We start from the raw sequence: 15380 nt of genomic DNA, 5'->3' as shown, positions 1-15380 counted from the left end.
ATGATATAAAACATGTTGGTTAAGTCTATGGGACTAAAAATAGATAGACACTTTAGAATGCAAGGCAGGTTTTAGTTTTAGCTTCTCAAACTCATTGGCGGGAAGGATTATGATTTGGCAGTGCACGGATTAACATTTGAACCGGGTATGCTTATACACAGGATATATATATATATATATATATATATATATATATATATAAAAGGCATGTATTGTGTTACTCACATGCACATTTAATCTCTCTACCAATATGTTTCCATGTGTTTAGAGAAGCAGTATTGGAGCATTGAACTCTATAAGGTTTTCTAAACGTGCAGATGGAATATGATTCCACGACACGCTGTGGACAAAGTCAAAAACGGTACAGCGGGGACGATTACAAGCTTTGAATAAATGGCTTACAGGCGTGTAAAACCTCTGCCTTTCTACATTCCTGTGGCAGTGAGCTGTGCTGCAATGCTAACGCTAGTTTGAGCATTAACAGACACAGTAAGTGAGGATTTGGTTTAATCTCTTTTCCTTTTATCTCTGGTCTTTATAACAAAGCTACGCAATGTGAAAGAATTTATTTTGTATCGGATTTACTTATTATAAACAAGTAAGATATTCAGTTAAAACTATAGAGTCATAATGCATTCGGTTTGTTTTTTCTAGTGTCAGATCAATTTTGTGAATTTGTTCACCCAATAGATCACTTAACAAGTAATATAGTGATGTGAAATTAAGAAGGCAGAGCACTCGTTCTGTTTATATAAGTGATGATTCCTCATGAGAAATGCAGACATTTGAGCTGCCATATTCGGTACGAAGCACTAATAGAGAGCATGACTACCCAAATCCTACCTGAAGGATCACACAGCACAGCATACAAGGAGAGCCTGTGTTGTTTACTGCATGATTCGGATCATTTGCACTATTTTAAAACACGGGGACAGCCAAAGAAGGTGAAAGTTAATATCTTCACATTCTAGAGCAGAAGTGCTGCAAGCTGATGTCGACAAGTGGAACAGCTGCAGCGAGCCAAGCTGCTGTCTACTGTTAACTCCTCTCGCCGCAGGCTGTCCACTCGCCATCCGAATCAAGCCACGGTATCACTGATTATTTATTCAGTGCAGTTCATTTCAGTTGTTCATCTAACACAGGAAATGTTTCAACGGGTTATAAAAAAACAGGAATGTTTTTTTTTTTTTTTTCTTTTACCCTGGCCTCTCAACTTCTGTGTGGCTGATTACATAAATGTGTTTCCATGTTTCAATTGATGACCTCCAGCATGACAAGCAGCTATTGATTCACCAGTTGTGATGTAGTCTGCAGCCATGCAAGTGTAAGCGTGCTCACACCACCTAAGCAACAAGAATATTCCTGAACTGCACAGGGGAATGTGCTAGAGGTTCTCAGCCTGCTGCAGCACAGGCCTACAAACATACAAACCCACACAGACAAGGTTAATCCAAAAATAAATAAAAAAATGACTGTTCCCATTTAGATTATAAATTCTAATTACAATTTCTTTTTTAAGATTTTGACACCTATAAGCACACATCTCACATTAGAACCCATGTTACAAATGAAAAAGTATCCAGCTGTTGGACCGCCAGCCATGAAGGAAGGCCGGTATAACTATTTGACTCAACAAATCACTGCATTTACCAACTTTCAGCTTCGCCCATAAAAGGGATATAGTTTTGGGAAGAAAAAAAAAAAAAGAGAAGACAAACATGATGTCTGTTGAATCCAAGAGGAAAGACAAAGTGCTCAGATCCCAGATGATCTCATGGAAACCTGGGTGTCCCCAGTGACAGCGACTGCACCAAGGAGGCTTTTCTGCAAGTCTCTGCCTGTTAATCCAAAGCAACTAGGGTGTACATAAAAGGAACCAGACTGCTGAGATGCTGTTTTATTTTTAAACCTCCTCCTGTCTTTTGAAAATGATGAGGTCTTGTAATCATTTATACCTCTGTCAACTTTTTATTGTAGCTACCGCAGCCCCACCCATGAATTATTGTGATAATGAGAGAACGAAAACCAAACTTGTTTACGTTCAAATTACTGATGAAATTTAAGTTTAGGTTGTAAGGATATTATGCAACAAAAAAAAATAAAACAGAAAAATAAAACGAAGACAGGCTAACATGTCTAAAGTGGACTTTCAAATGTATTAACAGTGTTAATAAACATCTGAGGATTAAAATTCAAGATGGAGAAGCTGAAGGAGTTTTATTGCTCTCATGTGATTTACCAATAGACACATAGTCAGCTTGCTGGTCTTGTTGTAAGGGCTTTTCCGGATACCCCAGGGTGTGATTGTGATCATGCCGAACTTCCTTTTCATTTTTCTTTTAAACTGGAATAGCAAAAATAATCATCTCATGAATGGGATGAGGTTTTGTGCCTCAAATTGACCTGGCTCAGTGTTTGACTTTTGCCCAGATTACTTCCAAGTCTGCCAATGTTTAAATGACACAAAATAATCTGGGCTTCTGGGAAAATGACAATGTCATATGAGCTGCGTCTCCGTTTCAAAGTAATCTCTCAAGCTGGCAGGATCGTGGATCACATGCGCATTCATGGTGAGCTGCTTGAGTACCGAAAGCCTTCCGAAAGTGGTTGTACCTCTTGAGTTGTTGTTGCGTCACAACTACAAACGTCTATGTATTCCGTTGGAATTTGGAGTGAAGACACATCACGCAGTAGTGCATGATCGTGTCAAAGTCTATACATGTTTTAACGTTCTTTTGCGCAAATAAAAATGTGAAAAGCACGTTATGCATTTCCAATCAAACCGACAAAAGTCAACACTCACAGAGTACGTCTTTCCCAACCATGCATTTGTTTTCCATCCACTTCACAGTTACAGTATATATTAACTTTGTGTTCTATCACCTCATATCCCAATAAATCACACCTGGGAGTAAGATGACAGAATATAAATAGCTCAAAGGCTTTTAATAGTTTTGCAATTCATTTCACTGCAAGTCTAGAGATCTACTTTCTCTGTATACTTGCTCCTTGTTTAATTGTCTTTTATCTTTATCTTTATATGACCAGGTTGGTTTTTGCTGACCAGGTCACTTTGCGTCCTTCCAAGGTGTTTTAAGTGACAAGGCAAGTCACCAGATAAGAGCACAATTGTGACTACCCGAGCCTTCAGGTGTAACACCAAACCCTCTTTTTACTGTATGGATGTCCTTAAGAGGCACAATGCTGTTCTCCTCCTGTTACCCCTTTACTCCTGACAAAGATTGAAAACATGCCCTGTTTTCAATGCTCCACTGGAGCAGAAACGGCTTCTATTACACAAACGGTTCCTAAATATTGTGCCCATAAGAAAGTAAGACCCCTCTGGTTCTTATTTCCTTTCTTTTCCAATTTGGAAACATACTTTTGTTGCAAATTTTGCAAAGTTTTTTTTTTCTGTCTGTGACTGAATAATTATGACCCAATAATACCCTAATGGACAAAATAACAGTATAAGGGAAATCGTTTCCTTATTTATTTATTTATTTTAGCTTTTTTTTTTTTTTCCCAGCTAAATTTCTAATCATAAGTCACATGTTAAAGCTTCTGTGGCTTTGTTGTTTCCTTATGGCAGATCTGCTTAAAACAAGACATGCTTAAACCAAGCATAAGCCACCTCTGTAATCTCAGGACAAGCAGGACGGTGGGAGAAAATTGTGTTGTGACGCGAAGAATAATCTCCTTGTGGGGAGAAATTATATTCTGAGCAGAATAAAGACTAATAGAGACTCTTTTTTTCTTATTAGAAATAATAATAATAATAATAATAATAATAATAATAATAATAATAATAATAATAATAATAATAATAATAATAATAATAATAAAAATATTACATTACTAAAGTTAGAACATAGAATTAGATGTACTTTTTAATAAATTAGACCAGTAGAGTGAAACTCCTTCTTTCGCCTTCCCATGAGGTTTGACCCTTTGCGGGAGGATGTGATATTTACTTGATGTCAATTAACACAGACCAGTCCTGTTCCTGTCTGGTCTCTGAAGAATCTCAACATCAGTGTCCCACATCTGCGTGGCAGGAGGGCCATCCCGTTGTAAATATTCACTTGTGCGCTTTGAAGCCTGGCAGATAATCTCACCTGGAAAAGAAAGAAGATGATATCAACCATCTGCTTCGTCTAAAGGGGATTTGGTAGACTCACTGTGGCGGAGCAGAATGATTAGGCCTTTCTGGTGTCCCGTTCCATGGGGTGCCTGGCTCAATGTCACTGCTGATTGGATCCTTTAATCTTGTTCTGCGTGAATTAAAGCTAAAGTAAGGAGGGAATGATTGCATTCACTTTGCCCCATGCTCTGCTCCTGGCCACCGTTGCGTATGTGTGCATATGTATTGAGTTGCTTGTTTCCGAGGGTTAGCAGTCACTGTACGATCATCTTTGGCACAGTTCCTACCTGACATTTCACTGACCTTTATTTTGATGCGAATAAGCTTTGCTGAAATGAGAGTGATTAGTATTGCCTTGTAACAATATGTAAACTGCGAATACTCACAAGAAATTAGCATTAAATTGACAATGTGTTTTATTTTTTGATAGCATGGGAAAAAAAATTTGCTAGATCTGCTTATTCTGTTAATGATGCTTGCAAGTTTAGTGGTCAGTCACTGATTCATGCATGTTTTATTAAAAAAAAAAATCTAAAGTCTTTTCTGTATTTACTCTACTCTTCCATGGAATAGCCAACCCTATAACAGTAAAATAAAACTCTTGAAAAAACTCCTGAATTTAGTAAGCCTCTAGAAGATTAGCAGTGATTATTATTTTCCCACCCTTTCATTTTTTAGATGAGTCCCATGCTTTTCATTTTTTATATATATGTTTTTGGAGAGTTCTTGTAAATTGTTTAAATAAAGTGTTTGAATTTGGATGTTATTTCATAATATATGTTCTTTTACCTTAGATGGTTGAGTGAGAGCTTTGGTACAATTTTTCTATCTCATAGATTCTGATTGGCTTCTTCTTCATTTCATACTTTTGCACCAGCTATTAATTAGTACTAACCTCAGCGACACTGTGCCACACTTTGAGAACCCATGAAATGTTTTTTTTTCATAATCTACTTATAATCTGCTGCAGGTGTGAGTAAATAAATAATTTCAACCAACAGCAGGTCACTCAGAGTTTGTTCAGGGGTCAAAATCTCTCATATTTCATAACAGTTTCTGACCCAAACATGCATCATAACCGTAACCGATAGAGAATGTCTTTGTGATGTTTTATGGCCACAAATCATCAAAAATACACAAAATAAAGCATACAAAATCCATCTGCTTAGTTATAAATGGACATTTTGAGTCTTAAATTCATCTGAAGGTGTGCTTTAATGGTTGTAATTTAAAGGTATATTGATTAATTCATTTATGTAGACACCCAACCTCATCTGGTTGAATAAGAATGAGTTAAAAACAGCAAAATAGAAAAAGAAAAGTACATATAATAATCTTGGACAGGGATAAGAAATCCAAAAATAAGTAAGAATTACATCAGAAAATATTGTGGAGCAGAGGTTTATCATAAAAGCTATGCATTTTTCAATTGAGTGTTTCCTATTAAAGCTCTTGTTGCTGATTGCTTCTGTATGGTTACAGTAACCATGGCTATGGGCCCTTTTCGGCTCTGGAAACCACTTTGCCCTGAGGGTGCTGGAGAGCGGCGTGTTCAGTGGAAAGTTGTGCCCAATCCATACGCAAAACATGAGCTCCATTCACAAATACAGATTTGCTGCATCCAATTTGTCTCATGGAGGAGATGCACGGCGAGTTAGAAAAACAGACCGAACCCCTTAGAAGCTGGAAATCTGTTGGTGGAAAAGTGAAGCCGCACGTGGAAACGAATGTGCGTTCAGTGTGAATAAAATCTAAGGGTGGTGATCGTCAGCTTTCTGATTCAGGGAACACAGCTTGGCATGTCGGGTGACATCAGCACACATAAATACAGTGAGCACTGTCTGGCATTGCAGCAGCTGTTGCAAAGTGTTTCAACATAGTAGCTGGCTGGATTTTGGTAACCTTTATCACTGAAGGTCTGGACCGAGTTCAGAGGTATCCATCTCTCCTGAGCTGTCTTCATGGGTGCTGCTCAAGTATCCTGTGTTCTATAAGTTCTCAATTTTATATACATTTGTTGTACAGTGCAAACAGTATATATGTTGTTTGACTCAGAGACTTGACACAGATGCATCCAGACAATTACAGAGAGGATGCGGATTAGAGGCCATGGCCCTTTCACCTCACCAAGTATAATTACTTCTATCTGCTCTGAGAGTGAACCTATGTGGATGCAGGCTGCACAACATGGTGCCTTTGAAAGCTCTTCCTAATCTATTGTGGCTAATTTGCAGATAGGCGACAAAGGATGGCACCACACAAAGATAAGTTCTGTCAGTGCAAGGAGGTCAAGGCTCTACAGTGATCACCAAGTAGCCTAGGTATCACTTCCTGGCTCTGGCTGTGTTTGTCCATATGCGAAGAGCCGGAGCCAAAAGCATAAAGGTCAGCGGCATGAATAGATGTGCAGTTACTAGCTTAGAAATAGCAGTGTGATTACAGGTTTGTAAGTGTACTATGCCCGAATGACAATGTGTGCAAACAGTCTCGGGTTAATGGAGATGTATTTGTATGTAAAAGAGAAAGCAAACTGTGAACCGTAAAGTAAATCAATACACTAACAGCAAGCAAACACACAGGGCTGCGAGTCAGCTGATACGATGAGGGCCGTCTGTGACGCTGCGGCACTTCACACACACACACACACGCACGCACACACACACACACGCACACACACGCACGCACGCACGCACGCACGCACGCACGCACGCACGCACGCACGCACACACACACACACACACACACACACACACACACACACACACACAGCGAATAAATACGCATATTGTCTTTCAGCAGGACAGCCGAATGGAAAAACTCTGATTCCTGTCCAACATATTGTACCTGTTGGACTCTTCTCCATCTCCGCCGAGGGTCATGAGACACCCAGCTGTCAGTAACGTGGCTAAAAAAGAGTGGCAGCTGGTGTGCTTGTTTGCGCTTGTGAACGTACAAGGTTATCGTGATTTGAATTTTTAATCTAATAAAAATAACATGGTGGGAGGGGCATGGGGGTTCTCTGTTAACAGTAAGGAAACCCCTCCGCACATCCGTCAACAAAATAGCCCCACTTATGACTCAGCCATTTGCTCTTGAGGGAAAATGTTTGCCAACAGTTTGAGACCGTTTTAAAGCTGTGCATGGATGTGTGCTTGACCTAAATCACAGGGATGTTTGAAGACATCCCAGGCTACAAATCAAGCGTGGTTTGGCTCAAGTTGTGGTTTGAAGTACACCAGGATGTAAGATAACAAGAAACTAAGAATTCAGCATGCATTTGATTCATTTGTGGGGCGATAATAAACTTCTTTGCTAAGTATCACCAAAGAACTTATGTAATAGTCATGTCATTGTGATAATTTTATGTGGCAAGAAGAAAGCAACTGTTGAAAGAAATCTATGTAAAGTGGATATGCTTCTTAAAACTTATACAAATATTTTAAAGAAGCCCTATTTAGTGTACCAAAGTGCACCCATGCATGCACACAGAGGACATGCAAACTCTATGCAGAAAGACCCCAGCGGGAGTATTTGAATCTGTATGACCTTTCTTGCTGCAAGGCAACAGCAATACCTACTGCAGACATTCAAATGTTGATTCCAATCATACTGTAGTTGTGGGATCTCAAAATCTTTCTCACCAAGTGCAACAGAGCTAAACATATTAAAAACATTGCAATAAAACTGCATCCTGACAATTCATGGGCCTGCTGGTCACCTGAACAAGATGAGACAAGCCTCTGTATGCCACTATTTCACAGCTTTACATTTTCCTTTGGGCCTCACAGTAACACAAAAACAGATTATTTTTAATCAGTCTATGAAAATGTGAAGGACAGCATTCACGTCAACGATGCCGTGTGGTGATCTCACCAGTTCATTGAAGAGCCTTAATTCTGGCACACAGAGAACAGCTATTTATAGGGTAACAAGCTGCAGATGCTCTGCATGTGGGGTTGGGATAACAATTGTGATATGTCTTTTTACATATCTAGAGCAGAAATGCTTCCTCCTGTGAAATAAATATGCCAACAATTATAACACTCTTTAAAATTATGAGCATAAAACAATTTCTGAGTGACATTCATTGAGACGAACCAGTTCTCTGCCTGCTGTAACAGGCAGGAGCAGAAAGCATACACTTCCACAGGTTGTAATTTATGTCCTACAAGTCTATGCTGTGGCCGGTAATACAAAGTGTGACTTTTTGTTTTTTTCTTCGTTTTCGTCATTCATTTTAACATCCAGTTATGCCGCGTGTCACTTTTCAGAGGCTGCGACTTGTTCGTGTTTATGTTTGCCTCATTAATCTGAAGGTCAAGCGGATCAGTCTGTGGTTAATGAGCCAGTTCAGGGGAAGACGTCATCAGCCTCATCGACATGAGCTCGCCGGCCAACGCATGGCAGTCGATTCTTTCAGAGCACCCCGAACAGCGCCATCCGTTTAAATGCTGTACCTTAAATTTCAAGGAGATATTGCTTAAAAAAAAACAGCAAAAAAAACTTCAGGAGAAAAGTTTTACATTAATGCCTTAATTGCCAGAAAATTAAGAACTATACAAGTTCTCTTTATATTTTTCTTTTCTTTATGATTTCCTTTCCCATCTAAGCCTAAAACATCTCAAATTGGGGGAGGGGGGGGAAACAGGAAACTCCTGCTTTTTAGTTTATATTTATTTTTTTAAACCAAACTCCTGCTTTGTGGCGTTTTCATTGGCTAATGTGGAAAAAACCCACAGGCATCGAGCACTTCCTGTGTAGAAACAAATCCAATAGGCATGCTGCCTCACTGCGGATGTGTCTGATCAATCAGTTGCTGCATTATTGCGTCCGTCTGTGAAGGCAGAGTGCAGCACTGAATGGAAAGTGAGTAAATTCTCAGACAGTTGTGTCATTTTTCAAACACGGCTTCATCTCTAATACAACAGTATTGGCCAAATGCATGGATTAACACATTTTTATGTGTAGTAATGCTTATGTAGGAGAGCTGGAGGTTGACTGTGTCTCCCCACCGGAACGTTGGATTGTTATGCAACATGATCTTCTTCTAGTGTAGACACGTCACTATCTAAAATCTATAATTTCTGGTAATCTCTGGAAATATTTGAAATTTGCTACCAAATAAATTAGGTTGAATTTGAACAACTGACTCTAAAAACCTTTCTTCAGGACACTTGCAGATTACATAGATTTTCCACAGTTTATTGGAAGAGGCTAAGAGGAGTGAATGAGGAGTTTTTTTTTCCATTGCTGTCACTGAAAATGACTTCCAGTAGAGTAAGTTGATGTAGCACAGCAGGCTTTCGCAGAACCGGGCCGAGTCATTTTTGCTGAGCTATAGAAAACGATGGTTTTGAGCCCTGACAGACAGACTGGAATTTGGACCAAAGCACCACATTCGAAAAAAACAGTCGTCCCTTAAGCAGCTACAGGCGTCAACAATTTCAGTCAAAGAGAGAAAAAAATAAAATAAAATCTGGAGAACAAAACAGAAAACCTGGAGAAACATCAAAGCTTCACACACAGTGCCACCATTCAACCAAGTTTTATTAATGCATCAACGTCAAAATGAATTTGTTTTAGTGTTTTATTGAAAAAAAACAAGGACATAAATAGTTTTATCTGCATTATCACTATACAGTGCAATATAATTTACAAAAGATTTAAAAAAAAAAAAAAAAAAAAGCTGTACAGTCTGGGTTCTGCAGGAAAGTGGGAAGACAGTAGAAAAATAAAAACCTAAAACAGAAACACTACAGTGTTCTGGCATCCACGAGGTTAATTCTTACAATGACGACTAAAACTAAACCTTCTGTAAGACTAAAATGAGTATATTTGATCCCTGCAGGATGTTCTTTTTTCTTCTTTTTTTTTTAATCGTGACTGCAATATCAGTTAACATTGATGACCGTTAACCACCCAAAGCAAGCATCTTTTCAGCCATGACCTCACCAGGACTGAGACGACTTTACACTGCATTGCAAAAGCATTAATACCGCTTAAACGTTTCCACATTTTGTCAGCTTGAAACCACAGAATTGAGTGTGTTTCATCTGGACGTTATATTGCAAACCAATACAAAGAAGTTCATAACTGTGAAATAGGAGAAAATCGGCTTTCACAGCTCAAATGAGTGTCTGTAGCTCTTTTTGGTGGGTTTGGTGAGTCGTTCATATAAGCGACAGATGTGGATGAAGGTGCTCTAGTCAGACAACACTAAAATGTAGCTTTTCGGTTACATTTTTGTCTTTTGAATCAAGGCATAGTCATCTGCTAAAACAAAAGTTTCATTTTAATTTACATTTATGCACCACTCGCGTTGGTCTTTAAATTACAAATCCAGTTAGTACTTTGAATTTTGGGACAAAACAGTAACAGGACAAAATATGAAAAAGGTATTCATAAGGTATGAATACATTTGGAAAGCAGTGTAACTAGAATGTATCTGGATTCTGCATATCTCACGTCAAAAATGATGTATATATAGAGTAAACTGTGGTAATAATCTGTTCAACCAATCCTTCATCAATCAACCATTGCTAGTTGAGGAAAGACATTAGGTTTTATTTTTAACGTATAGCATATACGTACATACCTAACTTTGAGCAGTAAAGCCATTTCTGCTTGTCTTTGGAGGAAGAAGTTTCTGTTGCGGAAAAAAAGAAGTGCATTGAAGCTTTAGAGAACACACTCCACATAATCATGCTTGTCTACAACTAGATAAAACACTAATGTGCAATCTGCAATCTGAAAACAATAACACTAATACAGTTTGGCTCTGAGATTTCCGTCTATACAATATGTAACTTAGCAGCACTTAGCTTTAACATTCATTGCCTTGGCTCATGATCGGGCCTCATGTCTCTTCCTGACACCTGCCAGTATTGCACATTAAAACACAAAAACCTGCAAGAAGTGGCAGAAATCTGCAAGAAAAAAAAAATTTAAAAAAATCACATCTTCATGTGTCTGTGCTCTGTGAGATCTAATGCAGTGTGTGCTCAATCAGAGTGAAACCAGCTGGGTTCCTGTAGACCAGAACTGTTGTTAAGGCACACGTTGCAAAAGATTCTCCACATGGACAAGATGATAGTTTGAGGAGCTTAGTTTACTCAGAATTTGTGCAAATCATACGTTTTTTTTTCCTTTTCTATTTGACCATTAAACCAGCACATTTAAGAAGACTGAAAGTTTTTTTGCTAAGAGACCAGCTCATTAACAATCATAGACCCATTTTTTGTGTTGGTAATTTTAACCGTTAAAACAAGTTTGAGTACTATTTTCAAAACTTTTATTTTAATCCTGTGTGACACTTAGAAAACAAAAAAATATATATATTAAGTTCAGGATGTTTCTTTGCGCATGTGCAAACAAGGAATATGTAATTAATCAAATGGAAAATAGCTTTTTAATAAAATATTCTAATTTATATCCTGTTAAGAGAACATACTGCACTGTGTGTGTGTGATACATGTAACCCATTTTATAACACAATCCATGCAAACAGTGTCTCCATAAATTATATAAGAAGTTTATATTTGGTTTTAAGTGCACACTCTGCTTCTGCACAGAGATTTTTAAACCCTGGTTGCTAACAAACTGCCATGCAATTATTAAAAACACCAACCAGGATAAAGTTAAAGCCCATTTAAAACGTCTTGCAGTTATATCTCTGATTCTGCTGTGAAAGGTCTTGCTTCTAAAGGCAAAGAGTCCAGGTTGCATTCTGAGCTTGAAACCAAATCTGTGCTTGTATCCTCCAGACCACTAACCTCAGCGTCCCTCATCAACCTGCTCTTGTCCTCCTCAAACTCCTCCTCCATCTCAACTTTCTCCAGAGCCACTTCGTTCTCGTAGCAAAACGAGTTCCTCAGGCTGGAAGAATTTGATTTCTTCTCAGCCAGCTCCCTAGCACTGCAGGTGGGAGTGCTGGGCACCTCGTAGGTGTTGTCAAATCTTGAGTAGTCTACTTTGTAGTAGTTCTTTTCTTCAAAGAGCACTGGCTCAAAGCGGTGGCCCCAGAGGATCTCGCCGGCCACGTAGGAGCTCCGACACTGAGTGGTCATGGCAGTGGCCTCCACCATACCCTCGAGAATCACAACAATCTCAAACTCGGAGGTCTCCAGCTCCTGCTTGTTCATCTCGTAGAATGGGCTGTCCTCGTCGATCTCGTGCACGATGGTGATCGGAGATACAAGGAAGATTCTGTCGATCCCACTGTCAAAGCCGACGTCAATGTCTACCTGATCCAGAGGAATGAACTCTCCCTCCACTGTGGTGCGGGACTTGAGGAGCTGCGCCCTGACGTGAGCCTCTACCAAGTGACTCTTCCTCAGGTTTCCGACCCTCCACATCAGGCATAGCTTACCGTCCCTCATTGCTACCGCAGCATAGTGGCTGAACACAAGAGTCTCATTCCTCTTTTTGGGCTTTGCCATCTTGGCCATGACGGCGCCAATGATAAAAGCATCAATAATGCAGCCCACAATGCTTTGAAACACCACCATGAAAACAGCAATGGGACATTCCTCCGTCACGTAGCGGTAACCGTAGCCAATTGTGGTTTGGGTCTCAACTGAAAACAAAAAGGCAGCAGTGAAGCTGTCCACATTGGAAACACATAATTGAGTCTCGCTCTCCAAGTCCCCATAAACCAGTGCCACGACCCAGAAGACAAGTCCAAAAAACAACCATGACAAGAGGAAAGACAGACAGAATATGACAAACATCCAGCGCCAGCGGATGTCCACGCAGGTGGTGAAGATATCTGCCAGGTAGCGCTGGCCTTTTTCGCTCATATTGATAAACTGCACATTGCAGTGGCCATCCTTGCTTACAAAGCGGCTCTGACGCTGCTGCTCCATGTGTCCTTTGTTTACGTTGCCATTCCCATAGCCATTTGGAACGGCGATGGATGCTAACTTCATGCCATCTTCCTCTGAGGACACGATGCTGTAACGGTGGCTACGCAGGCTCCCCATCACTTCCAACTGTGGGGGCTGGGCCGGTTCTGCTTTGGAAAACAGTCTCAGTTTTTGGTAGAAGCGTTGGAGAAACAGTTTTGAGTTCTCTGGGGGTCAATCTAGGGCAGGAAATGTGGCCAACAGGACTCGGGCCTGTGGAGAGGATGTTCCTCTCTGGCAGTGCTGTGCACCGTCGGTGAGGGTAGTTCACTCCTCTCTGACACTTGCTTTGAGTCTCATCAGTGACAGGGGCTATGACATATAAAGACAAGAACAAAATCATATTATAACATGCTGTCTGAATACTGGATTGCATGCTTCAAGTTAACAGTATTGTTACAGCAGACGCAATGAAGTTAAAAAGTATAAACAATGCACGTGGACTTAAATTTATTCCTATCATGCAGCTTTTTTGCAAAAATGTTTGTTCAGTGTACTTAAATGCTATTAAGAAGTTACAGATTGTACACTGTCATGTATACCACAGGGAGATGAAATGCTCAAATATCAATTTTATTGTATTAGCTATTTTAATTGCACTTTAAAAAAAAAGCATTATTACTTAACCAGTAACCTTGCACTTTGTGAAACAGAACATCAAGGACAGAAAAAAACAGAAAAGGTATTGACACAGTGGATGAGAGACCCATTAAAATACAACACCACAGGCTACAAATTGCAATGAACATGCAACCTGCTCTGCTAGTTCCAAAGCTACTCCAGCTCCACTTTTTTTTTACTTTTGGGTGTTTATTTGCTCTTTTTTAAACTCAAAATTAGGCAGATACGTGTCTCTCTTTTTTTTGCTTTCAATGTTCTGTGCATAAATTACAAAGTATCAGTTTTCCTACTACCAGCATTTATTGTTGTCAGTTAATGGTTTCACATCAGGATTGACTGGAAATACGTGGAAATATGGGACTTAGTTTTTTTTCTTTTTGTTTTTTGTTTTTTTTAACCCAGCTATGTTTCCTATAAACATTAAATGAAAATAAAACGCAGAAGTCATTATTGTGTCAACCTGCATACAGTAACAAGTTGATATGGGAATGCACACCATATTCCACAAATGTTTACAAGCATAACATTTCCGGTTTATCTTTGCGAAAAACACATCTCTGACTTTAAAGACTTAGTCCCCACAGTCACCAGCTCTTTGCCAGACGAACTGTTTGCCTCTTGCCCGCTCTGCATCATGTCACTTAATGCTGTCATTTGTTACATGGTGACAAATGAAGACCCGCGGAGTCATCACAGTCTGTGATTGTTTGTTTTGCATTTGCTATCGGATGGCGCTAACTACTGAGGCAGATGGAAAGTGGTTATATAAAAGCTGCTCTGTTTTGTTTCAAAGATCAATAACTATGTCAATTATTTAACTAAAGATATCGTTAAATTAAAGATTTTCAGCTTTTTTTTTTTTCCTTTGTGAAATGATACGTGCAATTTCCGATTTAAAAAATATATGATATTATTGTTTTAAATTTTGCCGTTTTTAATAAGCATGGTCATAAAAAGTAAACCAATTTCAAGTGATTTCTCAGTGCACTCCGCGCATTAATCTTTGAAAAGTGTAGAAATAAATGATTTGCACAATCATGAAATGATGTATGCTTTCAGTCATTGCTGTCATTCAAACGGAACTTTTCGATTGGTGAAATAAGTCACCAAATCTCTTTAATATGTGCAATTAATAAATGAAATAGGATATTTCCAAAATCAGACATATCACCTACCTGTTGGATCTTGGAGCGCAAACTGGCTCTTCTCTCGCCGTTATAACTCCGAGCTGCGACAGATTTGCTCTCCTCCGCCTTCTTATTATTTTGTCCGGTTTGTTATCGTCTCCTGGTTTCCCGTGAGCAGCTTTGAACCCAGCCATAACCCTCTCCAGCGACACTGAAGCAGATAGTTGTGGTTCTGAAGACAAGACTTTGTAAAACACGTGTCTCCAAAAAACCCCGCCCACTGAGCAGAAACAGCCAATGGGAAGCAGGAGCGCCTTTTCCAGGGGTTAACAGTTTCATTTAGTTTTGTTTGATGTTTATGGGAAAGAGGTTAATTCAGATATACTAAGAAATGAGTTCTAAATCGGTGTTTTACATCTGTCCTCTAAAACACACCAACATAAACCGAGTGAAAAAATAGTAATTTACTAGCCAAAGTCATCATATACAATATATGAACACATGGAGGCGCTGTTCAGCCGTAAAACAAAGTTGCTCTTAAAGAGACGTCTGTCAGCAATTTACCCCGAATGGGAGGCAGACAAA

At 39.3% G+C, this 15380-nt stretch overlaps 1 protein-coding gene across 1 annotated transcript; it reads right to left on the bottom strand.

Annotated features, from left to right (window-relative positions):
- Positions 1–9673: 9673 nt before the first annotated feature.
- Positions 9674–13125, bottom strand: LOC103468829 (inward rectifier potassium channel 2-like). Its single transcript, XM_008416178.3, has one exon. It carries the CDS (start codon positions 13123–13125, stop codon positions 11809–11811), a length of 1317 nt encoding a protein of 438 aa, XP_008414400.1. The 3' UTR covers positions 9674–11808.
- Between the last annotated feature and the right edge of the window lie 2255 nt (positions 13126–15380).

The sequence above is a fragment of the Poecilia reticulata genome, chromosome 8 (assembly GCF_904066995.2).
Source record: "Poecilia reticulata chromosome 8, P_reticulata-male-v2, whole genome shotgun sequence".
In the NCBI taxonomy this organism is placed as follows: Eukaryota; Metazoa; Chordata; class Actinopteri; order Cyprinodontiformes; family Poeciliidae; genus Poecilia; species Poecilia reticulata.
Note: the sequence above shows the minus strand (reverse complement) of the source record. Positions and strands in the feature narration are given on the sequence as shown.